Genomic DNA, 23,354 nt, shown 5'->3' with positions numbered 1-23,354 from the left:
GCCCTAAGATGGCTGCCGCGGGCGGTCCCGGCGCCGGCCCTGCCCGGCCCCGCCGCCCCTCGCCCCTCGACGCGCAGCCCCCAGCGGCGGCCGCTCACCTCTGCCGGGGGCCGCCGGGAGTCGTAGTCCTGCTCCCCGCCCCGCCGCCCGCCGGGCCCAGCTCCGCGCCGCCGCCCGCCCCGCCGCCGGCCCCGGGCGGGTCCCCGCGGCACGCTGAGGAGCGGCGGGGGCGCGGGGCGCGGCGGGGCGGCGCGGGGCGGCGCGGCGGGAGCGGGGCGGCGCGGGCAGGACTACGAGCCCCGTGGTGCACGGCGGCGGGGGCGCGCCTGCGCGGCGGGGCGGCCGCGGGAGGAAGCGACGGGGCCCGTCTGCCGCGGCCGGGCGCGGCGGGGACAGGGACGGGGCCGGGGCCGGGGCCGGGCGCCGCCATGCCCCGGGACAACATGGCCTCCCTGATCCAGCGGGTGGCGCGGCAGGCGCGCATCACGTTCCGCAGCCCGGCGGGGCCGGCCTTCGGGGAGAACCTGCACCGGCTGCAGCAGCTGCTGGACGAGGTGCGCGCCGAGGACTTGCACTTGGCCCCGAGGGGGCCGGCGCCGGTGGCGGGCGCGGCGGGCGCGGGGTGCCCGCGTGCCGGCGTGGTGCCGCCCGTCAGCTACATGCACATCTGCGAGACGGAGAGCTTCAGCATGGGCGTGTTCCTGCTGCGGAGCGGCGCCTGCATCCCGCTGCACGACCACCCGGGGATGAACGGCATGCTCAAGGTGCTCTACGGCACGCTGCGCATCGCCTGCATGGACGCGATGCCCCCCGCCGCCGCCGCCGCCCCCTCGCCGCCGCCCGCCGCCGCCGCCGGCCCGGGGCCGTGCCTGCGCGCCCTGCTGCGCTCCCGGCAGCACTACACGCCCGCCTCGCCGCCCTGCCTGCTGTCGCCGCACAGCGACAACCTGCACCAGATCGACGCGGTGGAGGGGCCCGCCGCCTTCCTCGACATCCTGGCGCCGCCCTACGACCCCGAGCACGGCCGGGACTGCCACTACTACCGCCTGCTGGAGGGGCCGCCGCCCGGCACCGAGCTGCCGCGGGAGGTCTGGCTGCTCGAGACGCCGCCGGCCGCCGACTTCTGGTGCGGGGGCGAGCCCTACCCGGGGCCCCGCGTCTGCCCCTGAGGCGGCCGCGCCGGCCCCCGGGACCCCCGGGGCCGTTGGGACGGTTGGGACCGTTAGGAGCGTGGGGACCGTTGGCGCCGCCCCCCGGCGCAGCGCGGGCCGGGCCCTGAGGGGACCCCGCGGCCGCCCCCCCTGCGGCCGGCCGGCGGGCACCGCGCTGAGGCCCGAGGGCGCCGAGCCCCCCGCGGGTCCCTCCCGAGTGGGTGCGGCACGGGGGGGCTGCGGGGCGAAGAGCCCCGTCGCCTCGTCGCCTCACGGCCCTGCCCCGCTCACAGCGGGGGCAGGAAGGCGGCGCAGCCTATTTATTTCCCTGCGACTGATGTGAAATGATGGAAGAGTCGCGCGGTCACGTTCCTGCTCGACTGAGTGTTTGGGGAGAAATAGTCCAGCGCCCCGTGTAAATAGCTGGGGCCACGCTTCAGTAAAAGGGGGACCGGACTCCGGCGGGGAGTAAATGCAATAAGAGTCCTTCTCAGAGCCGCCCCGGTGTCCCCGCGGGCCTGCTGCCCACAGGTGGCGGGGCTGCTCGCTGCTCGGCTGTTGGGGACTCCAGAATGAGTTTCAGTAAGAGTTGGACTGAACTGGCCAAAAAAAAAAAAAAAAAACGCAAACCAGAACAACTCTTGAGGCAGGAAATGCTCCCTGAGCACCAGTGGTTCCCGGGGTTGTGGTTAAGTGAACTCCCCCTCCTAAGGGACAATGTCAGGTTCAGAATTACTTTTTAGCAGTTCGTTTAAGTGTTATGTGTAAGATCCATCTGTTACAACTGAAATTACAGAGCATTTCTATGCATATTTTCTTCAGCCAGGAGGAGACTAGTCAGCTGCTAATTAACCTTGCTTGGAAGTTCTCATACGGCAGTGGCCGAGGGTAGCGGAAACTATGGGCATCTTTAGAAAAAACAGACTATCCACTGTTGCCTCATGGAACACGTGCTTCATGGAACACTAGAGACATTACTTTTTTGCAAATAACCTACATATCCAGCAGTATGCATACCCTAGGTTGAGATAAGATTTGACCTGATACCTTCTCTCTAAAATGTGGTCTGTGTTTTTATATGGACAAGTGAACACTTTGGGCTTTGGAAGCCTTGCGGTTTCCGTCTTTATACTATTTATAAAGATTACTTTTTCATAAGGCTTTTAAATAAACATAGCGTAGAAGACACACGGTGAATTTTGCCTTGCTATGGTATAAGCAGCCTTGAGATCCAGTTTGTCCTCGACAGGGGATGCGATCTTTCTAACAGGGGAGAAACTTTTTCTATAGGTGACATGCTCCGTTTATACTGCAGGGAATGGTCTTGTGCCTGTTTATCCTAAAGCACGCTTCGTACCACAAAGCCCAGCCGGGGCAGCCTTCACCCTCGCGGTCACGATGTGGGAATTTGAATAAAAAACCACGACTTAACCAACTTCCTAAGTGATGTACCAACCTGCTCCAGAAACTGTTCCACAACTGGCTTTCATTTTTCTTTGTGTATTTATAAAAGCAGACTTGTTTTTCCTGTGCAGTTGCTTGTATGTGTGAATTTTTAAGTGATGGCATTGGTTTTTTAACTTTTTTTGGGGGGAAGGGGAGAGGGACTGCTGAAGAATGAACATAAAATGCAGTCAGCATTATGCATGCACGTATTAATTCTTTTGCAAGGAGAAATCGGTGGAAATTATTTCATGCAATTTCCATTTATTCTTACAGCACTTTAAAGTGTCTGATATTTCTGCAGCTGGCTTACCTGTTTTTCCTGGAATTCCCCTGCAGCTTAGCATTAGTTAATGTGCAACAATTCTCTATCGAACGTAGTCATTAACTATAATGCAGTGTCTCAGTATGGCACAGCCTGTGTTTCTCATTCGCTCCAATGCTACTGAAGACCATCATCCCTTATCAGAAGCCCACAAAGAAGATAGTGTGCTGCATGCAAACAGCTGTACTGGAAAAACAAACTGCGACAGACTATTTCGATTTTGGATCTTGTCTGCTCTATCCTCCCCCTTAGGTCTCTCTCTTTTTTTTTCTTTTTCTTTTTTTTTTTAAAAAAAAGTCTTTTCCATGTGTAAAATCTAGCCGAGATGTTTAATGGGATAGGACTTTAATGCATCTTTCCATAGAGGACAGCATGGTCCCTTACATTGCAGAATGCTGTTAACAGTCATGGCAAAATCTTTTTTTTTTTTAATAAAGGTGTTAGCATCAAAGTATTAAAGTCATAGTGCCAGGGAAAATAGCAAAGAAAACCTGAGATGCATTAAAGAAAAGCCTCTGTGTAACTTCTTGCTTACTCAGTGATTGAAACTTACTTCATATGTTCTGGATATCTGTAAGCAGAAGGTTTGAGTCTGTAACGCTGTTCCTTCTCTCTGCAAACTGATTATTGTGTTTTCACAACAGCAAAATCACTGTTATTGCTGAATTACAGAATAAATACAGGATATCTCACCACTGACCAGTCATTACTTTCCTTCACAAGTATGACAGTCTTGAACCAAATGTGGTGAAGAGCACAACTTTCTTCTGCAGAACAGTCCAGACAGCGCGTTTGGCCTCTCTTCGAAAGGCAATGCCTAAACCTGAGTGCTCGGACCAGGTCTCCCACCGTCGCCCCGCAGACAAATCCACGCGGTGTTGCGAAGCTAGTTGTTCCGGAGAGCAAAGGCACGGGTTCAGCACCGCCAGTACCGTCCCACGACGCACGGTTTGCTTGCTGTAGCCGGTTGCTGGCGGATTCCTTTCTCATCTCGTGTCCGAGCTGGGTGTTTTGCTGCCGACCGGGGCTTAGCCTCGCAGCACGGCTGCCGTCGGTCGGTCGGAGCCTCGCACCGTGCGCGGGGCAGCCGGGAGCCCGGCGCTGCTGCGGCCGCGGCCCGGCTGCGCCCAGCCGGGGGCCCGGCATCCCCGGCCGACCCCCGGTACCACGGCCCGCTGGTGCCGGTGCCCACCGAGGAGGCCGCGTCTCCCGCAGGGAGCTGGCCCCGCTCCTTAGCTCCTCCGGGCCGCGCCGTGCCCGGCCCCCTTCGCTTCAGCCTCTGCCACGCTCCGGGAGCCAGCGCCGGCTCCGGGGGCTTCGGGCAGAGCAGGAGGGCGCCGCCGGGCCGGGGCTGGGGGCGGCCGGGACGTCGGTGCCGAGCCCCGGGCGGGCCAGCACCTTCAACGAGAACTTACAGAAAGGTTAACGAGCAAACAGGGAAAAAAAGGCAAGACGAAAACTCGCACGAAACGCGGCCGGGCCGCTGCCCGAGGAAAAGCCCGGCCCCGCGGGGGCGAGCAACGCCGCCCCCGGCCCCGCCGCGCAGCCCCGCGCCGCCGGGAGCCGCCGCTCCCTCGGGGAGCCCGCCCCGGGCTGGTGGCAGCCGCGGAACAAAACAGAGAGTGAGTCAAAAAAAACCCACCCCGCTCCCCGGTTAATATTAGCCCGGCTCGCGTCTCGCAGGGAAATCCCCGCGGCCGGCAGCGCTTGTTTGCGCGCCGGGGCCGGAGCCTCCGCTTTTCCGAGAGGAGGCGGAGCGCACGGCAGCGCCCCGACGGCCCCGCAGCCCCACAGCATCGCAGCCCCACGGCATCGCAGCCCCGCAGCCCCCCGGCAGCCCCGGTCCGCAGGGGTCCGGCGGGACCCGGGCACCGGGGAGCTACGGAAAGAAAGGTGTCAAGTTAGCATAATTAAGAGATTTATTTGTCTTCTCTTAGAAACGTTGTAAGCACCGACCCTCCTGTCGAAAAGTTTATTTACAGAGCGGCCGGGGAGAGCCCCCCTCTCCCGCGAGCTCCCGTTAGTGGTTGTGCATCACTCGTGTTAGCTGCCGCGCTCCGCAGCCCGGACGCCGGGCGGCGGCTCCAGCGCGAGTATTTACATCCCGTGCGGAGTCCTACTACAAACGGAACACTTTTAAGTCACCGAAAAGAAAAAAAAAAAAAAACAAAAACAAACCAGTGCGTACAAAAATATAGTCTCTAAAAAAAAAAAAATCCCAATATTAATAGGCAGAAATGTACAGCCATACTAAAACCAGGGAGGGAAAACTTTCCGGTCTCAGCGTCGCCGCTGTCGTCGGAGCGGCTCGGTAAGGCACCCCGCCGCATGCAGCCGGGGGACCGGGCTCTACACCACACAAGGCACCAAGGACACCTCACCACGACGGCACTGCATGCATCCATCCTCCCGCCGCAGCCCCTATGTACACCCCCCGGCCCGGCCCGGCCCGACGCGGCCCGGCTCGGCTCGGCCCGGCCCGGGGAGCCCCCCGCGGCGCCGCCGGGTGCTCGCCGCGTCCCGCCGGGCCCCGCGCCCCGCCGCGCTGGGCGGCGGCGGCTCCGCGCTGGCTCCTGCGCGCCCCGCGCCCTCAGGGCGTCCGCGTCCGCGCCGCGCAGGGGGCCAGGGCGGCCCCGCTCCCACCGCCGGGCTGCGGGCACCCGGCCCCGGCCCCGGCCCCGGCCCCGGCGGCTCCCGCTCCCTTGCGCTCCTTCTGGCGCAGGTGGATCTTGGTGTGCCGCTTCCTCTCGTCGGAGCGGGCGAACTTCCTGCCGCAGAAGTCGCAGGCGAAGGGCTTCTCGCCGGTGTGCGTGCGGATGTGGGTGGTGAGGTGGTCGCTGCGGCTGAAGTTGCGCATGCAGATGCGGCACTGGAAGGGCTTGTGGCCCGTGTGGATGCGGATGTGGCGGGTGAGCTCGTCGGAGCGGGAGAAGCGGCGGTCGCAGCCCTCTGCGGGGCAGGGGTAGGGCCGCTCGTGCACCGGCGTCTTGCTGGGCCGGTTGGGGTACTTGCGGGGCCGCAGGATGGGCCGCAGCGGCAGGTGGTGCGGGCTGTAGGCGCCGCCGGGCAGCCGGGCGCCCTCCGCTCCCCCGCCGGGGCCGGGACCGCCGCCGCCGGGGCCGGGGGCGCCGCCGGGGGCGCTGCCGGGGGCGGCGCCCGCCGGGGGCGCCCCCATGGTGAAGTTGCGGATGGTGGAGAGCGGCGTGAGGGGCGGCGGGACGCGGAGTGAGTCGAGTGGGCAGGGGAAGGGCTTGCGGTCGGGGCCGGCGTGCAGCTCCCGCTGGCACTGGGGCGGCGGGAAGAAGCCGCCGTACTCGGGGATCATGGTGAAGAGCCCGCCGTCGGCCGCCGCCGCCTTCGGGGAGGGGTAGGAGGGCGGCGGGGGGAACGGCAGCGCCCCGCCGCCGGCGGCGGGCAGGAAGGCCGAGGAGGGGTCCTGCGGGTACAGCTCGCCGCAGCCCGAGTAGGGCGGCGGCGGCGGCGAGTAGAGGTGCTCCAGGTCGGCCGGCTGGCCCTGCGCCATGGTGCAGCCCAGGGCCCCGGCCAGCGGGTTGGGGGAGGCGGAGGCGGCGGAGGCGGCGGTGGCCGAGGAGGAGGCGGAGGAGGCGGCGGAGGAGGCGGAGGAGGCGGCGGAGGAGGGCGCGCTGACCCCCTGCAGGATGCCCGCGCTCACGATGTTGATGATGCCCTCGGGGTAGCAGCCGGCGCCGGGGTACTGCGGGTCGATGGAGAATTTGCCCATGTAGGTGAAGGTCTGGTTGCGGGAGGCCGGGGCGCCGGACGCGAAGCCGCCGCCGTAGGGCAGGTCCAGGGCCCTCTTGTCGCCCATGTCCACGTTGATCATGCCGTCTAGGGGGGCAAGGCGCCGGTCAGCCCCGCGCCCCGCCGCCCGCCCCGGCCGCCGGCCGGCCGGGCTAGGGGCTGCGGGGCTGCGGCGCGCACATGTCGCGCTCCGGCTGCGGGGGCTGCGCCCCGCCGGCCCCGACTTCGCCCCCGAGCCGGGCGCGGAGGCGGCGCGGTCGCGAGGGGCGCCGGGCGAGCCCCGGGGGGCCGCGGCCGCCGGCCCGGTCCGGCCCCCGCCCGCCGCCGACGCCTCCCCGGGCTCCCGGGGCCCGCCGCTCCCCTCGGGCGGCCCGGCCCGCACCTGCGCGGGCCCCGCTTACCTGCAGCCACCCCGCTCATCTGGTCGAACGGCCCCGCCAGGTCGGCATTGGGGAAGATCGCGACCGAAGTTGGCAGCGCGGCGGAGATGTCATCCGCGGGGTAAATGCCCTCGGGGAGCTGGTGCACGAACCCGCCGAGGGTCACCGGGATCTTGTCCGCCGCCTTGGCGGTCATCATGGGGGCGGCGGGCGGCGCGGGGAGCGGCGCTCCCGGCCGGCGGCGGGCGCTCGGGGCGGGGACGGGGGGCGCCGGGACTCTCCCCTGCCTCCCGCTACCGGCGCGGGGGAACGGCGCGGAGCCGGCGCGGAGCGGGCATGTGCGGGCGGGCGGGCGGCCGCCCCGTCGCGGCGCGGCGGTGCCCCGGGAGAGCCGCGCTCCCGCCGCCGCTCGCGCTGGAGGACAAGTCTGGCGGTAACTATTTATGGGGGCCCCCTCAATGCCCGGGACGTCACTGCCCATATAAGGACTGGGGAACGGGGCCCGGCGGTCACGTGGGCCCCCGCGTGCGGCCCCGCCACCCCGCGCCCGCCCCGGCCCCGCCGCGCCCCGCGCGCCCCGCGGGGGCGGCCCCGGCCCCGGCCCCGCTCGGCCCCGCTCGGCCCCCCGGGGGCCGCCGCCAGCGCCCCGCCGCCCGCCGCCGCCCAGGGGGGGGATTCCGGTGGCGGGGCCCTTGGCCTAAAAAGGCGAGGATCCGGCCCCGCCCCGCCTGCCCTAAAAAGGCCTCGTTCCGGTGCGCCCGGGGCTCGGAAAGCCGCGGAGGGAGGGCCCGGGGCCGCCCCGCCGGACCCCGCTCACTTTCTCGGCAGCCCGCGACCGCAGCTCGCTCGTGGCTTTTTATACACACACATACACACCGGTTGTTTTCTCGGGTACGGGTGGAAAGTGCCTGCGCTATAAATACCGCCGCGACAACGGAGCCGAGACGGGGGGGCTCTGCCGGCTGCCACCGGGCGCTCGGCAGCCCGGGGCCGGGGCGGGCCGGGGGCGGCGGGGGGCACGGCCTCCGCTGCCCCATCCCGCTGCCTTCGCAGCCCCGTTTCGCTTTTCTTCGCACGCCACCTCTTTTTCCCTCTGATCTCTCCCAGAATAAGGGGATCGAAGCAAAGAGTGCTTAAATTCGAGCTTTCTTTTTCCAAGCGCTAAAAATAACCTCCCCTGTGCCTCCCTTCCCAGGAGAAGCCAATCTTCCCTGCACTGTTCCCAAGCTCGGAGCTTGCAGCCCCTACATCTTCCTGCTGATGGGGGTGTCACATGTAATTATGGTTGAAAGCTGGATCCCATGTTATGTTTTTGTCACTAATCTCATTACTTTGGAATATTTCATCTGATGACTGTTTATTTCTGCTTTTAGGAAAGCAACTCTCACACGATCTGTAGTGCGCAAGGCCCCTGTTCAGTGGCATACAGGGGGAAAGAAAAATCGACAACCCAAGCAGCAGCAAGACACGGTGACATCTGAGAGATGCTTCAAAAGCACACTCCTGCTCCAAAGCAACAAACCAGCATACTCAGGAAGGCTACAAAATCCTCATCTTTCAGTTTTAACTCTAGATATCAACATTTACAGGTTTTAGGACATTAGGGCACGTGCCACGTGGACTTACCTCTGTGTTGGGTCCCAAATGCTGTCAGGTCGCGTCTCGCAGGCTCCTCTCCACCCGTGCAACACCTTACACCAGCTGAGAAAGGCTCTCCCAGTTGCTCAGTTTTTGTTTCACTGCTCCTCCAGTCAGCACAGAACCCAGGCTAGACAGGAGCATACCTAAAAAAGTAAAAGCGTCAGGGGCATTTGTCATGCTTTCTAAGGAATAGTAGGCATAAATCTAGATATTTTCCCTTACGGGTGATCTGGGAAGCGCGTGCAGTAATTAGGAAATATATATATATATATATAATATATAATATATACACTTAGTGTTTTTTAACATATAGTAAGATTTTTTTTTTACCAATTCTTTCTAGCACTTAATGTACAGCCAATACAGTTTGGCAGGTGAGACTGAGTTGAAAGAAAGCTCGTGTTCAATTTCAGTAGGATCCTAGATATTTTGGTTTAAAAAAAAAAAATCTCAATTTAAAAGTTAAATTGTGACAGAGAGACAGAGAGAGAGACAGGTTCTGGGAAATTTGACTGAGAAGTAGGAGCAATTGTATTGTACCTTTCCATTACAGCGGAGCTATAATTGGTCTCATCACTACTATGAAAGAACAAAATATTGGAATCTGTTGTGCAGTGGGGCAAGTTACTTTACATGAATTTGAGAAACAGGTAACTCTGAGAGTATCCTCCTTACTAAAAAACATTGTGCACGTGTCGGATACGGGTTTAAGTGATATTCGACAGCATCTTCCTATATTATTTTAAAATACCACGTGCCCACTGATGACACTAAATCATAAAGCACACGAGAGAGAGAAGAACCAGAGTTTCACATCCCCATATCTCAACTCCACCTTTGAACCAACTCAGCAAATTTAACACTCTTCCGCTGTGGCAAAGGATTCCATGAAAGACTGACACGAATACAATTTAACAGACCTCCTGGCTAACTTCACATAAGGAATACTGCTGTTATTTGACTTTGTTGGTTCATTTTAAAAGCCTTCTTAAGGATGGGGTAAATTGTGCCTGATTTCCAGCCTCTACGCAGACAACCAAGACACACTCAATAGGAGCTTTGTCTGAAGGGCGGCAGGATCTGGTGCAGGGCAAGATGGAAACATAGTTAATGCTTGGTCTTCAGGAAGACGTTGACAGATGAAACTTGAATGGTTCTGGTCCCTTTTCAGATATTCGTGCTGTAGAGCTCTGCATGTGTTTTGTGCCTTTGATCCTCATTTGGCTGATTAAACTAGCATCCAGGGTTAGACCGTCCAACTCGTACTGACGTCAATGAGCCTTACACGCAAAAAATCCTACTGATTCCTGTGGTTCCTATAAACCACGTGGTTTCATATGACGGACAGATTGTTGGTGTAAATTGCCAAAGCCCCACTCACACCAAGAGAGGAGCTGTGCTTCAGTGGCACTGTATGCGTGCAAGTATCTGGCTTCTCCCTGGACTCTGCAGCTTCCAAAGGCAAAACTACCCAATATGCAACCCACCCTGAACCCATTCAGGGTATTTTCACTGACTGATTTCAGATCATTCAGTAATGAATTGGAAATGAACACAGAAATGTATGCTAACGTTGTATTGGGTACCTTGCACGTTGGGATTCTCCCAAGAAGATTTATACTTACACGGAGCGGTCCTGCCTTCTCCCCTTACCGGTGTGACACGTCTGACCGGATATAGCGCTGCCTGAGTGCAGAGGTCAGAGCTGAAGGGCTGAACTTCTCTTTCACTCCCAATTTCTTTGAACACAACCACCCCCCACCCCACCCCCCCCCTGGATTTATTGTACTTGCTCTTTTAACAAGGTGCTAGCTGGTGCTGCACTGGGTGTATTTTCCTGTGGTCATTCTCTACTGTGAGCACCTGAGATAGAAGCTGCAGAAGTAAAATTGCACCTGAATTTAAGAGGGCTAAGGAAGAAAAGGCAACTCATCATCTGCAGGAGCCGGCAGCACCATTTAACCAGCTTAACACCACACTTCCGAGTTGCTCCAGGGGGGTTACTATGCTTTCATAGCAAAACTTGACCGACCTCATGTGCTAACAGCAGTGATACCAGTAGGTCTGCTTGGGAAACACACCCTCACGCTTCCACTGTGCACCTCGCTGCTTTTGGGGATATTAGCGTGACCCCAGCTCAGCTGGGAGCTGGGTCTTGCTCCTGGATCAGAGGAAAGTGACCCTGTCTTCTGATGACAGCAAGGAAAGTTGGTCCTAAGCCTGTGCTAGATTCAGGGTGTGGTTTGTGGGTGCTTTTTGTTGCGGGGGATTGGGGTTTGTTTGTTTACACATTTCACATAAAAGAGTAGTTCTTGTCTCCGAAGCCGTATTTCAGAGTTTCATAAATTTGCCCTTTTTCATTGAAAGTAAAGAGATCTGGCATGTCCTTACAGGAAGAAATACTTGTTTACTAATGCCTTGTGTTTTGCCAGGGGTGTCTGCAGGATTCCCAGGCTACAGTCAAAAGCCACTTCCCTTAAATCTAACCTACCTTCCCTCACAGACCTGCCACAGGGTCTCAGCCTTTACTGGCTGGTCACTGAAAGCCAGTGCCCAGCCAGGGAAACCTGGTGTAAACACGAACCTACAGGAAACAGCTGCCTGACTGCTCGCATGCTAAGGGAAGGGGGGTGATTAGAGAGTAGAGGAGAAGGCATCCCAGTCTGCCCTTAATTATGGTACCTTAAAACCACACTCTGCGGTTTTCAACCAAGGCTTCTTGTTGTCTTAGCGTGAATGCCTGTAAACTTGAAATAAGTAAATGACTGTATTGTGAGGAGTTGGCTCAGGAGAGCTGTAGCAGCATCCTGAGGGGTTCTTTAAATGTCAATAACATTTTCTAATTCAGGCTATAGAAGTTAAGCCTGTGCAGAATCAGCAAGTTACTGGTATAAATGTGTGTGGCCATAAACAAATACATATAACAGAAAACTTCCAGTCAATTAAAAGCAACAACAAACTCGGTCACCCCAAATCTATTTTTATTTACAGGCAACTCATTCTCGTTATTAAATGCGCGGAACACTTGGATATTCCTGTACGTGGTTCCTAGCATACGTATTAATCTGTACTCCTACCTCTGCTGCCCCGTTCCTCTCCTGACCCAGCACCCGGGCGAGCCGGCCTTCCCGCCGGCCGCAGCACGGGAGCGTGTGCGGCTCCACTGCCCTCTCCTGGGAGCAGGCGCTCGGGAGCCGGAGAGGACTCGGCCTGCAGAGCAGAAAGCTGTGCGCTGGGCTGGGTGCTCCTGGTGTTTCAGCGCACGACATCTCTCCGAAGCTTTGCACTGCGGATGTGCTACCTGTAGAGACACAAATGCAGAGCCTCGGTGGGTCCCAGATCCCGGGCCAGGGCAGCAAGGTTGCCTGATGGCTGCAATCCCACAGGCTGCGATGACGCTCCTCTCCCCAGAGCATTAAGGTTAGACACCACGTAACGCAGAGAGGCACTGGGAGCAAGCTGTAAAGGAGGCATCCCAGCCAAAAGGCCCTCCAGCACCCTCTCGCATGGGGCTGGGAGCCTCAGGCAGCCCGGCCAGGCGCTCCTGCTCACTGCCACCCACTGGGTCTCTTGCTGCCCAGGAGCCCAGCACCAACCTGGCCCCGCGTCCAGCCACGCCACCCGATCTGGCCCAGAAGTGTCCCAGGTGGCCTGCAAACTGCACACAGCTCTGTGACCAAAGTCAGCGGCTCCTCCACACATGTATAAGCTGACTGGGTAAAATATCAGCTCTGCGTGATGCTTGCTGTAAAAGAAAAAAAAATGTATCTCACAACAGGGAGAGTAACTCAGATATAACTCATACATACACCACCCATGTGACAAGACTCTCAAAATAATGACTTCGTTTCTGAATAGTGATAGTCTGACTGCTCAGCTTTACTTTGCAGCCCTTCCTTCCAAAAGCAGCTTCGCTTAACCTTATATTTCCTGCTCTAATGCGTCTCCCACACTTTGTGTAAATAACTTTTTGTCCAAAAGCTGCACTGGTCCTCTAGCCCAGAGTGAGACTGATTGAACACATCCTTTAACAATGCAAATGGCCTTCTTCTATGAAGGACTGAAATAAAAGCATAGCAAGTGTTACACTTTCAGTAATGTTGGTTCCATTACCTAGTGCCTGAGTACTTAGAAAGCTTGTCCAGAAGGCTATCCAGATGTGCTCAGTTCAGAGGAAACACCACCTTCAGGACTGGGTAAGGCTTTTTATCCTCAGCTGGAGAGTAAGGTCACACATCGCATCTCTTCAGCAGACCAGGAGCGAAAGCAGAACCCTAGCACCATTTTCCAACCAGTCTTCTGAGATGAGAAGCAGAAGAGCTCCGGGGGGTATTTCTCAGAAGCTTCCCACCCCTCCAGGGAAGTTGGAGCCATTAGTGGGATTTCTGGATTGCCAAGGACTCATCTGTGTTTGACATGTCTGTGTGCTATTTTTCACAACCTGTTTCCATTTACGTCTCATTTCTCCATGCCTTGGTCTTAAACCAGTCTGTCCTGAGCCTTGAAACCCCTCAGCTCTTTGCTCTGGGTAAGTCAGTCTGAGGGTGGTTCTGACTTTTCCTTATTTCTTATCATCATTTGTTTTCTGCTCCCAAGGGCATGGCTAGATGCTCGAGTCTCACCAGAAGACCAGAGCACTGCAAACTCCTGAGAAGGGTGCTGAGGTTCAGTGCCAGCAATTTTACCCACTGGATGGTTTTCCGTCTGAAACTGCCAACAAAGTTTATTGGAGCAGACAATTTTAAAAAAATCCCACGAGAGATTAAAATAAGCAACATGTTTTGCTTTAAAATGCTTAAAAATTTCTAGGACCAGATCTTCAAGAGGTGTAAATTAGCATAAGTTTTCTGATGCTCTAACCCTTACAATCTGAGTGCAAGTCAAAATTGGGCTTGATTTTATTTAAGGTTTGGTTACTTTTCAAGGCTAAAACTCAAACTGCTCCTGAGGGTGGGCATGGTGCTTTTTTATTCTGTATTTGGGCTGCTTCCACCTCTTTCACAGGAGTTTATTTCTATCTTTATTTTCTCTGCTGAGATGTATTTTCCTTATTCTTTCACCTCCCCTCTCATTCATCTGTCTCTCTTTACTCTCTATTGTCCAACCTTTTCAGCTCTTTTCTCTCTTCCCCCTCCTGTCTTTCCTCTTCCTTGGTAGTTCCTTTTCCTTCCCCCTTATCTCTCAGCAATCGCTGCCAACAGCTATATTTGGAATAGAGTGGGAACAAGCTATTCTTGTGACTTTACTTTGAAATAACTGAGAGGAGCAGATGATTTGCTTTGAACAAATAGAGGATACATCGAGGAGAAGGCAGGCTAGTAATGTCAAAATGACATTGTTAGGGAATACCTGCCCAGCAGGTTTGTCTTTCCCAACTCTCAGGATAACTTAACTAGCTGTGAGTTTCTGTTTGCTCTGTTTTAGCTTTAAATCCTCCTTTTGTGCAAAATTCCTCTTTCCAGGTTAGTAGCACGAGGTCCTAACAAGGCCTAGCTCATCTTCACAGTGTCTGGGCACTTGTACATCAAGGGGAATGACTGCCACCTAAAATCTCAGATACTAGAATTAGCTGAAACAGGATATATACTTGTTCAGCACTTGAACTCAATGCAGTTGTATCTTCTGGTGTAGTCACACGATACTGTTACAGAGTCCCACTTGAATGGACTAGGACAGAAATATGCTGGGAGGAACAACTTCCTATCGAGCAACATGATTTCTCCGTGTCCTCTCACATTAACTCCTCATCACCACCTGTTCCTCATCACCATGGCCATTTAAACTGCTGCAAGCAATGCATTAGCATAGCCAGTGAGAATCAGAGCTACGCGAACAGGACAAAACAGAACGTATTTCCCCCTGTCCTCTGTATTTCTGTGTTTATACGATTAACTCCCACATTGGCAAACCGAACAAGAATTGAGGCCAAATGAGAAATTCAGCATTAGAGCTTTGCATTTTGTGCCTGTGCCAAAAGACGACCCAAGTCTATTTGTCTGCTCTCAAATGAAGCAGGTTCTATTAAAACCATACTGCTGTACACGTGGTCATGTGTGAAACTGCTTCATACAAAGAAAGATGCGTGAAATTATATGCAGAAAGATGTAGGGAAAAGATCTTTAGTTGCAAGTTAAAAAAAATCAAAGGCGGGAAGGCTGCTAAAGCTAAAAGGAAATGATTCTTCCATCCATTAAGGACTTCCCGGGACTTTATAAACCAGTTAACACAAAACATAATGTGGGGCTAATGTGGGGCTTTCACAGTTGTCTCTGCAATAATTGTTAATACATTCATTTTGCCAACAGAATATGCATCAATACCAATGTCTTAGGAGGGCAGGCTTGGCTGAGTTGTAATGTTTTTCTACCAGATCATCTAATATAAAAACATCTCAGTCTTTGAGCAAACAGGCCCTTTGCCAGCTCCACACGTACTACTACCACCACATTACAAATCTTGTATGTGCCATACCAAATGGAGGCAAAGCAAGAAGAAGAAGGAAGGATCCAGGATAAGAAGTGACATTTACTTTCAGCACTACTCTAATTCCCAGAGACTGCCAAGTGTCTCTTTGGGCTTCTCTCCCTTAAAACTGAGCACAGAAAAATTTGGTGTATGCTGCAGACATAAGAATATATCAACATCTCATACTCAATTAAATGAAAGTGCAGTGGCTAAGTGTTATTTCATCAGTAGCAGATGAGTTTTTGCAATTTCGTGCTGCCATGGAAAGCAAATATATTTTATCTTTGTGTTCCCAACCCCAGGTTTACAGACACAAGTGAACTTTCAGGTATTTAGAGAACACTGCTAAGTCCATGGTGAACTCAGAGAGGATTTAGCCTTCTCCTGTTACCTTCTCATGGGCTGTCCCATCCTCACCATACTGACAGCTTGCAGCTTTCCTCTCTGCCTCCTCAACTCCACATGCTCAGCACAGCTGAGTAAGACAACTTGAAAGAGCCTCTGGAAAATAATATTGACTTTTAGGGCTCCCAGTGCACTATATGGGCTGCAGACCTGGCCAGCCTGCTGAAGAAGCAGCCTGCCCACAGCTACACAGATCTCACTGGACCAGGCACCAGAAACTTTTTCCAGCACTCTCAGCAGTGTCAAAGTACCTTTGCTTTTTATTACTGAGCAGATGCAGATGGGAGTAAGGATTGTCAGCACCTAAGCCATGACTGAACCCCACTGAGATTTGCAGCGTAGGCTTTCTCCAACATACTTGGTCTGGACCAGCTGAGAAGATAAACATTTTCTGAACCTTTCTACCACCACTCAGAATGGAGGGATTTTTTTTCTACCTGTAGTTAGTTACCCTTGCCCACAGTGTGTGACATTGTGGATTCAGTCCCCTTTTCTGCCTGACTGCATCTGAGCCCATTTCTTCCATCTCACAGAATGGCACTGGCCATCTTACGGGAGCAGGACTGGTTCCACAGGGAAGGTCAGAGCACCTACCCAGAGAAGAGCCAAGGTCCAGTAGGAATATGCAGCTGGTGTCCCAATTTCCACACTCCATCCCCGAGCAGGTCGTGAGAAGCTGACAGGCTGTGCATTTGGAGAGAACAGTTACAACCACCACCAGCAAATACTTCACAGGCATCCTAGAAGGGACAATCACTGTTGCCATAACCCTTGAAGAACCTGGGAAGAAAAGGTGTGAAGAAAAAGCAGCAATGAACAGATGTTGATTTTTACTTTTATCTACAAGAAATATCAAAGAAGAGGAAGTATTCCCCTGTGATGTACAACGGACCTTCCTTACAACTAAGCTGAATAATCATCATATTAAGAAACCCATCCCACAACTCAGGACAGTGCTTGTGTTAGTGCACCACTAAAACCACCAGGACTGCAGCCCTGGAGGAGCTGACCAGGGCTGCTCTGGACTTCGCAGGCTTTCTGGAAAGCACACCTATTGTAACACAATTTAAAGTTGAGAACATGTCTAAAAAACACACACAATGTCAGAGAAGGAATGAAATGGTGCTTCTCTCCCCCCAACCCCTCCAACCTCATTACAGGCTAAGGAAAAATAATGTATGGAGAATAATACTTCACCATCTAAAGAGTTTTTCTGGTTTCTAAATCTAGTGAAGAGTCATTGTATATTTTGACAGAAAAATGAATCAAAATAATAAAGTGAATACAAAATTATATTGCTGTCAATAATTTAATTTACACAAAATAGCACTGTGACATGGTAATTGTTATATATGATGCAGCATTCAGTATAATATTTGGAGAATGCATTATGGAAAGTCAACATTTAACTACTAAAATCAACTTACATAATCAAAGCTGTCAGGGAATCTTTACAGTTTTATATTAATTTGAATGTAATTTACTATAGAGGTGTCATTCTTAGAGGTGCTTACAATAGTTAATGATCTCTGCTTTTCCATTATAAAATCCTATTTTCAAAGGCTTATAACTTGGTCTTAAGACTGCTCAGCCCTCCGGCACATTTTCCTCTTCCTCACAAAACTATGCTAGACATTTTAAACTTCTCTCTCAGAGCAGAAAGTGTAGTTACTTTCAAAATTTGTTTTGAGGATTTTCTAATTTGTTGCTTGCTACCCAAGGATATCAGAAAAAGAAAGGTTCTTCACAGTACCAGAAGACAATGTTATAGTTACGTTCTTTTCTTCCACTTTCCTGAATATTTTGCCTCTCAGACCATTTTTCTTGATGAAGAATCTAAGCATCTTCCAGTATTGCATCCTTCCTTCTCTCCCCACCACGTGAACGACTAAGGTGAACCAGAAAGTGCCAAGGAATCTTATGTTTCGGCTCACATCTCTTAAACGCTAACCCTTCACACAGAACAACAGTAAAACTAGTATCACCTCCCGCCTCATCAGCCTTCTTACTTCTTCCCAAGCAGCATTTATCCTCCATGGTGATAACATTCCTAAACATTTCTGATGCGAATCCCTCTAAGCCATTCAATCCCACGCTGTTAAAGGCCTGCTGATCTTTGGTGCCTTCTCACACAGATGATCTTTTGTCTATGCTCCCATCACCTGTGTTTCAGTTACTACAGCATGCTCTTCCCTAGCCTGGAGAATTAAGCCTTGCCTGCGACTGCTTTGCCTGCGTCTCCTTCCTGTTGCCACCCTCCTTTATCCTCCCTCTGTAACACGTGCCGCTTTCAGATGCAAGGTGTGCACAGTCTCCATCCTCTCTCATCGCTTCCTGTGACAGAATAACCCGCTGCCTCTGCCTGGCCACTGATGCCAACTTTCATCTCGTTCTTATGCAGCATCAAAACACTGCTTCACGCTGCCTCCCACAGTGGTAGGAGTCCCCTGAAAGGATATGTAAGACAAGTTTATCGTCTTCTGGAAACTCCTTGCTGGAAAGTCTATGTAAAGAAACATGCCATCTGCGGCAACAGGGTGGGTGAAGGCCACTGCCCTTCATCCTGATCAACACTGCCTCATTGTGCCCTTGCCCTTCACTGCCAGCCTACCTTTGTTACCCCCACAGTTCCATGGATGGATCCCTCTTCAAGTAGCAACCACGTACGCACTGTGCTTACACGGTCTCTAGCAGCTGTGTCCTGGGACTGTGACTGTTTCTGACTTCTGGCCATCAGTGCGTTACCACAGCTCTCTGAGGCTCTGGATTTCAAGTCTGAGCACTGGAGGGAAAGGAAAGGCAAGGAGTTGGCAGCATTTAGTTGCTTCAATCTTTTTTGCCCCAGAGATAGGACACTGAAGACCAATTGTCCACAAACACTTTTTACCACTGAGGCCACACTGTTACAGGTCATATCCAAGCCCAGAATCTGAAAGGCAAATTGTCAGCACAAAGATATTATCTGTAATAAAAGCAAAGCCAATTATTAGGTTGTTTGCTTTGATAGACCTGCTCCAGTTCAGGGGTCTAGTTTTCCCAAATTCTGCTCAGATTCACTTTTTGCATCCATGCCTGCTAGCTGTCATTTTGTATCTCCTACCCTCTAGCTTTCTCTAACCTCAGTGTTATTTGACCAGACATGCTTGAGCCAATGTGCAAAACTACATCCAAAACCGAAACCATCGTCACCATGTAATCCTCTAGTTTTACATGGAAGCAGCTGTCACTTGTGCAGCATCCCTTTGTTTCCCATGCAAGAAGAGCTTTTTAAAGTATTCGTGACACTCTACTCTCCCCAATCCATCTTTTTACGGCCACTTCCTTTGTTCAGTGCCAACACTTAAACAAAATACTTCCTTTTTTGCATCATCGCCCATTCTCCTTGTTCAAAAAAATGAATGTATCACTTTCTAATAACATGTCACAAAAAATGGGAATCTTCTAATAACATGTCACAAAAAATGGGAATCTTCTTTCCCTTATGTACTCTGACAACTGTGTGGTTCTGTAGTTTTAGACAAAAAAAAAATCTGCTGCTTATGTTTCATATATTGAAACTGAAAAGAAAAACTCTTTCAGAGGCATGATGCTCCAATGATGGACTTCATTCAAGAAAAATGTGATCATATTTAGACTGGATAGAGCTGGTAACTGACTCAGTAGTACCAAGGTTGCGAGATGGCGTAACTCCCATCTGGGGCTGATTACAAGAAGAAAGATAACATTGAAAAAAATTGTTTCATCCTCCAGATTCATAATTCAGTGGTAAAAAGGAACTCTAGAGATGACTTTTTTCCCCAGTGGACATTCAATTGGACATAAGCAGGATGAGTGTCTGGATGAACTATATTCTATACAAAACATTTGACACGCTTCAGATCTTTATTCTGTTTTTGTAAAAAAAAAATAAAAAAAAAAAAAGGAAAAAAAAAGCACTAAAAGCCTGGCTGTAAAGAGGACTACAGGGTGAAAGTTTCTGGATGTTATTTACTCATTCTGTGTGTTGAGAAGCCAGAACTAAAAGATGAAACTTACAAGTCAGAGTAGTCAAGGACTGCATGTATCTCATTTTCTGTGGAATGAATGGGACATGACAGGCACAGGACCTTAGAGGATGTTCTTCCAGACTGGATCATGATTCTTGCATTTTTACTGTTCCTCACAGGAAAAAAAAAAAATCCATCAAACCGGTTTATCTCCATTCAATATTTTTACTCCTTGAATCTCAATGAAGAGGTTTTTCTCTGATGTAGGTAGCGCTGCCCGCTCTCCCGAGGTTGACGCCCACTTCATTCAAGTATTCCTAGTGCAGCCAGGGATGTTAGTGGCTACTGGCTCACAGCCAACATCCCACACATTTCCTCCGCAGCAAAAATGCCTTAATTCTGACCCACTGTCTTTCAAGTAGATAGTGAAAAAATCAGTCACAGAGCTTTGCTTTTATCTGTATTTCTCCTTCAGAGAGATCTGCAAAAAATAAAGAAATTAGACATTGTCCTTTTCTTTTTCAAGGTCTGTGGTCAGCAAGGGTGAGGCTTGGTGCTGCTGTTAGTGCTAGAGCCCAAAGAGAAGCCGAAGGCATTCAGACAGTGGTGCTTACAAATTTGGGCAAAAGGAGTTTGCAAGCAGGGTAACTGCCGGGGGGGGGCGGACAGACTGACCACACTGTTTGTCATCACACCAGCAGCAGCACCCAGCACCTCTCCTACTCAGCAACTCTTCTGCACACCGCTCCTTCTGAATCAGGTCAATCATCATCTGTTGTAAGAGCTTGTGTTTTTCAGGCAGGACACTCAAAAAGATCAGAAGGGACAGAAACTTTTGACTGCCAGCTGAAGTTTTCCATCCTCAGCACAGATACGAAGAACACTGCTGATGTTACCTGATAAGTGCAGGGCAGCATGTTCCAAGCCCAGCATCTGAATGGGCAAGAAGAGCATGTACACGCTTATGAACTGGGCACATTACAGGCCTGGCTCTGCCACCGCTAATGGCTTCGAGCTGTGACAAATTATGCAACACATGCATTCTTACACCCACAAAAGCCAAACACATGCATGTTTTAAGACCAGTGCATGGAAAAAAAAGGCACCGTGGAACAAAGCTGTCCAGTTCATAACTCCACTGCACAGAACCTTAAAGGAAAACAGCACAGGCAAACAGGTCTTGTATTTGTTAAACCAGCTGAGCAGAGGTGAGGAGATATACAGGGATGTTTACAGGGGAACGTGGAGCCCAGTATTACAATCTGACATACAAGGAGGTCTATCCAGAGGGCCAAAATCAGAAGCCAATGGGAAGAAAACGGTTGGCAAACAATTTAGTTGATTTCCAGCAGTGCATGGTGCTGTCAGGATGAAAGAAAAATAAACTACCCTCCGAGGTAACCAGTTATGGAGTCATAAATATTTGATAGAACAGGTTAAGAGAGTAAATATAAATCAAAAAAAGTATAGGGAAAGAAAACCCCAGAGAGAATGACAACCTTGGAAAAATCAACAAGTGCAAGGCAGATGACCCAATCTTGTGATAAACACACAGAAAGATAACTACTTTATTCAATAGAATAAAAAGGAAACAAGGAAGATAACTAAAATGGAAAGAAAGGAATTAATTAAAAGAAACCAACACACTGACCTTTCATAAATAAAATTTCAAAGATTGCACCCATGCAAATCTGAGAAGCAAGTTGGCTAGAAGTTCGGAGACAAAAAAATGCATTTCTTGATATCAGAAAGAAACATTTAATTATAATAGTGATTATATGTACTTAGTAGTGGTCAGGATGATTATGATCTTAGAAAAACTACATGGAAGCAATGTTGCATATAGTGAATTTAAGGAGAACTGCAAAATGTACAGCTAAACTCGAGGAATAAAACTAAAATAGTAAGAAGAACATAGGTTAAAATACAAGCTGCAGAAAAATGACAGCAGGAATTATTTCAGAAAAAGAGTTTGGATAAATTGGATAAAACACAGGAAAAGGCTGATACCCATCACTGCTATGACACTTGCATTACATCTCACTTCCAAGTGCGGAGTCCAATTTGGAAGAAGGCAAGAAGCAGAATATTCTCTTTATGGTGAAAAAAGGCTTCTTTCTTTTGCAAGTTCCTGTGTCAGTAGCCATTTTATGGGGCTGCCAATCACGGCAAATCAACTGAAAAGCCAGATCATTTTCTAAAGCATCTACCTTCCTAGAGAAAGATTTTAAAGTTGTCTGTGTACAATCCAGCTGCTGCTTTTAATCTTTCCCTGACAACAGTAGTTGTTTTATTACTTTGACAGTCATTTTTAGCCCATGAATAGTACCACAGTCCTTGTAAGATACGGAAATTCTTTTGATCTACAATTTCATAAGGTTTAGCAATGGACAAAGGATTTTTCCGGTACACTTGATCACACACTTGTTGAAGTTTAGGCTTAGAGCTAATAAAAAGGCACTGAGCTACCCATTTGGAGAAACACACAAAAAAAATCTTTTTGATGAATAATGATTGCCAGAAAAAATAATTTTTAAAAATACTACCTATTAATAGGAAATTAAGAACAAGGTTATTCTGAAGTAACCTTGATACATTGCCAAAATCACTTTTAACTTTCACAGTTTTAATATAGTATGATCTAGAGGATAGAAAGTATGGATGCAAGATAGGCATTGTATGTAGGTACAAAAAAAGGAAGGCATTTCTAGCTGCCTGTAGTAACTAAGAGAATATAGGAGAAGACTCAGGCAGACATAGTTTTCTAGCTTAATGGCTTGTTCTATTTGCTCTACAAATAAGAACTGTATGCTTTGCACAGTCTCAAATACTGTATAAGCTGTAATATAAAATATATTTCCAAGCAAGAATAGAAAGCCATTAATCAACCATTTTGAATGAGAATGTGATTGAAAATTATCAAATCTGCAATTTTTATTAACACAAGCTGCAGTACTTTCAGCACTTACACGTTTAACTTCACACACATGTGCATCCCATTTTCTTATCCTATTCACATGGGAACCAATTCTATTTTTCCTTATGTATAAGGAACTAAACAGAAGGCCTTTGTGATATAAGCGTAAGGATGGTTCTGGGACAGTTATCAATTTTGCAGTTAGCCAACTATTGGATTCTAATTTTTTGAGTCCTCCTTTCTAAAATAAAAGTGCAGTGGAGGGTATACATATATGTACATATACATATATTTACCCATGTAAAACCCATCATATCTGCACGCTCTTTTAGTAACTGAACTGATGAACTCTGGCTTCATTTCCTTTGAAAATTGTATGTCCACTAGCACTGCCACTTTGCATAAGGAAATTTATTTCTAAAACCCATAACAAGTTTTTAATTTAAAGTAAAAAGAAACAATTCTCTCTTTTGCTGGGTGCAGTTAGAAATCAGTCGTCTTGATTCTCAGATGAGATTGGTCAGAAAGAGATTATAGGAAGATTAAAGGAAGGACAGGAATTCCTCTCCCACTCCCTGCATTGGAATTATTCACACATCTGTAGTATTTCTCAAATGAGACTATTTCAGAAGACAAGAACATTGAATTTCATACCTTTTGCCAGACAGCTTCAGTTTATAATCTCTTGAAATTTCCACAGAATTCCCCGAAGTCACATTTTCTGGCAAAACTCCAGCCTGACCCCTACAGTCTAACATTCACAACACAAATATTTCGTCCCAGTATTTTTTTTTTTAATCAGACAAACCACTGCCCTTTGGTTTTATTACATTCTTCTGACAAAACGCTGAGATTTCTGTGTGCAATTATTAAAAAGCA

The 23,354-nt window shown here is 50.9% G+C and overlaps 2 protein-coding genes and 2 long non-coding RNA genes across 4 annotated transcripts; 2 read left to right on the top strand and 2 right to left on the bottom strand.

Annotated features, from left to right (window-relative positions):
* Positions 1-351: 351 nt before the first annotated feature.
* Positions 352-3,611, top strand: ADO (2-aminoethanethiol dioxygenase). Its single transcript, XM_035543651.2, has one exon. The coding sequence runs from the start codon at positions 429-431 to the stop codon at positions 1,167-1,169; it is 741 nt and encodes a 246-aa protein (XP_035399544.1). The 5' UTR covers positions 352-428; the 3' UTR covers positions 1,170-3,611.
* Positions 3,612-5,509: 1,898 nt separating this feature from the next.
* EGR2 (early growth response 2) lies at positions 5,510-7,260 on the bottom strand. The gene is made up of 2 exons (XM_035538272.1): positions 7,083-7,260; positions 5,510-6,768 (listed from the first exon to the last, which is right to left on the bottom strand). Exons 1-2 carry the CDS (start codon positions 7,258-7,260, stop codon positions 5,510-5,512), a joined length of 1,437 nt encoding a protein of 478 aa, XP_035394165.1.
* Positions 6,517-9,951, top strand: LOC126913381 (uncharacterized). Its single transcript, XR_007708576.1, has 2 exons — positions 6,517-6,661; positions 8,435-9,951. It is a non-coding gene; the product is annotated as an uncharacterized LOC126913381 (long non-coding RNA).
* Positions 9,952-11,805: 1,854 nt separating this feature from the next.
* Positions 11,806-19,733, bottom strand: LOC118246780 (uncharacterized). The gene is made up of 4 exons (XR_004778229.1): positions 19,608-19,733; positions 16,167-16,352; positions 12,299-12,447; positions 11,806-12,003 (listed from the first exon to the last, which is right to left on the bottom strand). It is a non-coding gene; the product is annotated as an uncharacterized LOC118246780 (long non-coding RNA).
* Between the last annotated feature and the right edge of the window lie 3,621 nt (positions 19,734-23,354).

This window comes from Cygnus atratus, chromosome 7 (assembly GCF_013377495.2).
Source record: "Cygnus atratus isolate AKBS03 ecotype Queensland, Australia chromosome 7, CAtr_DNAZoo_HiC_assembly, whole genome shotgun sequence".
Taxonomy (NCBI): domain Eukaryota; kingdom Metazoa; phylum Chordata; class Aves; order Anseriformes; family Anatidae; genus Cygnus; species Cygnus atratus.
This window is presented reverse-complemented; position numbering and strand designations above follow the sequence as displayed.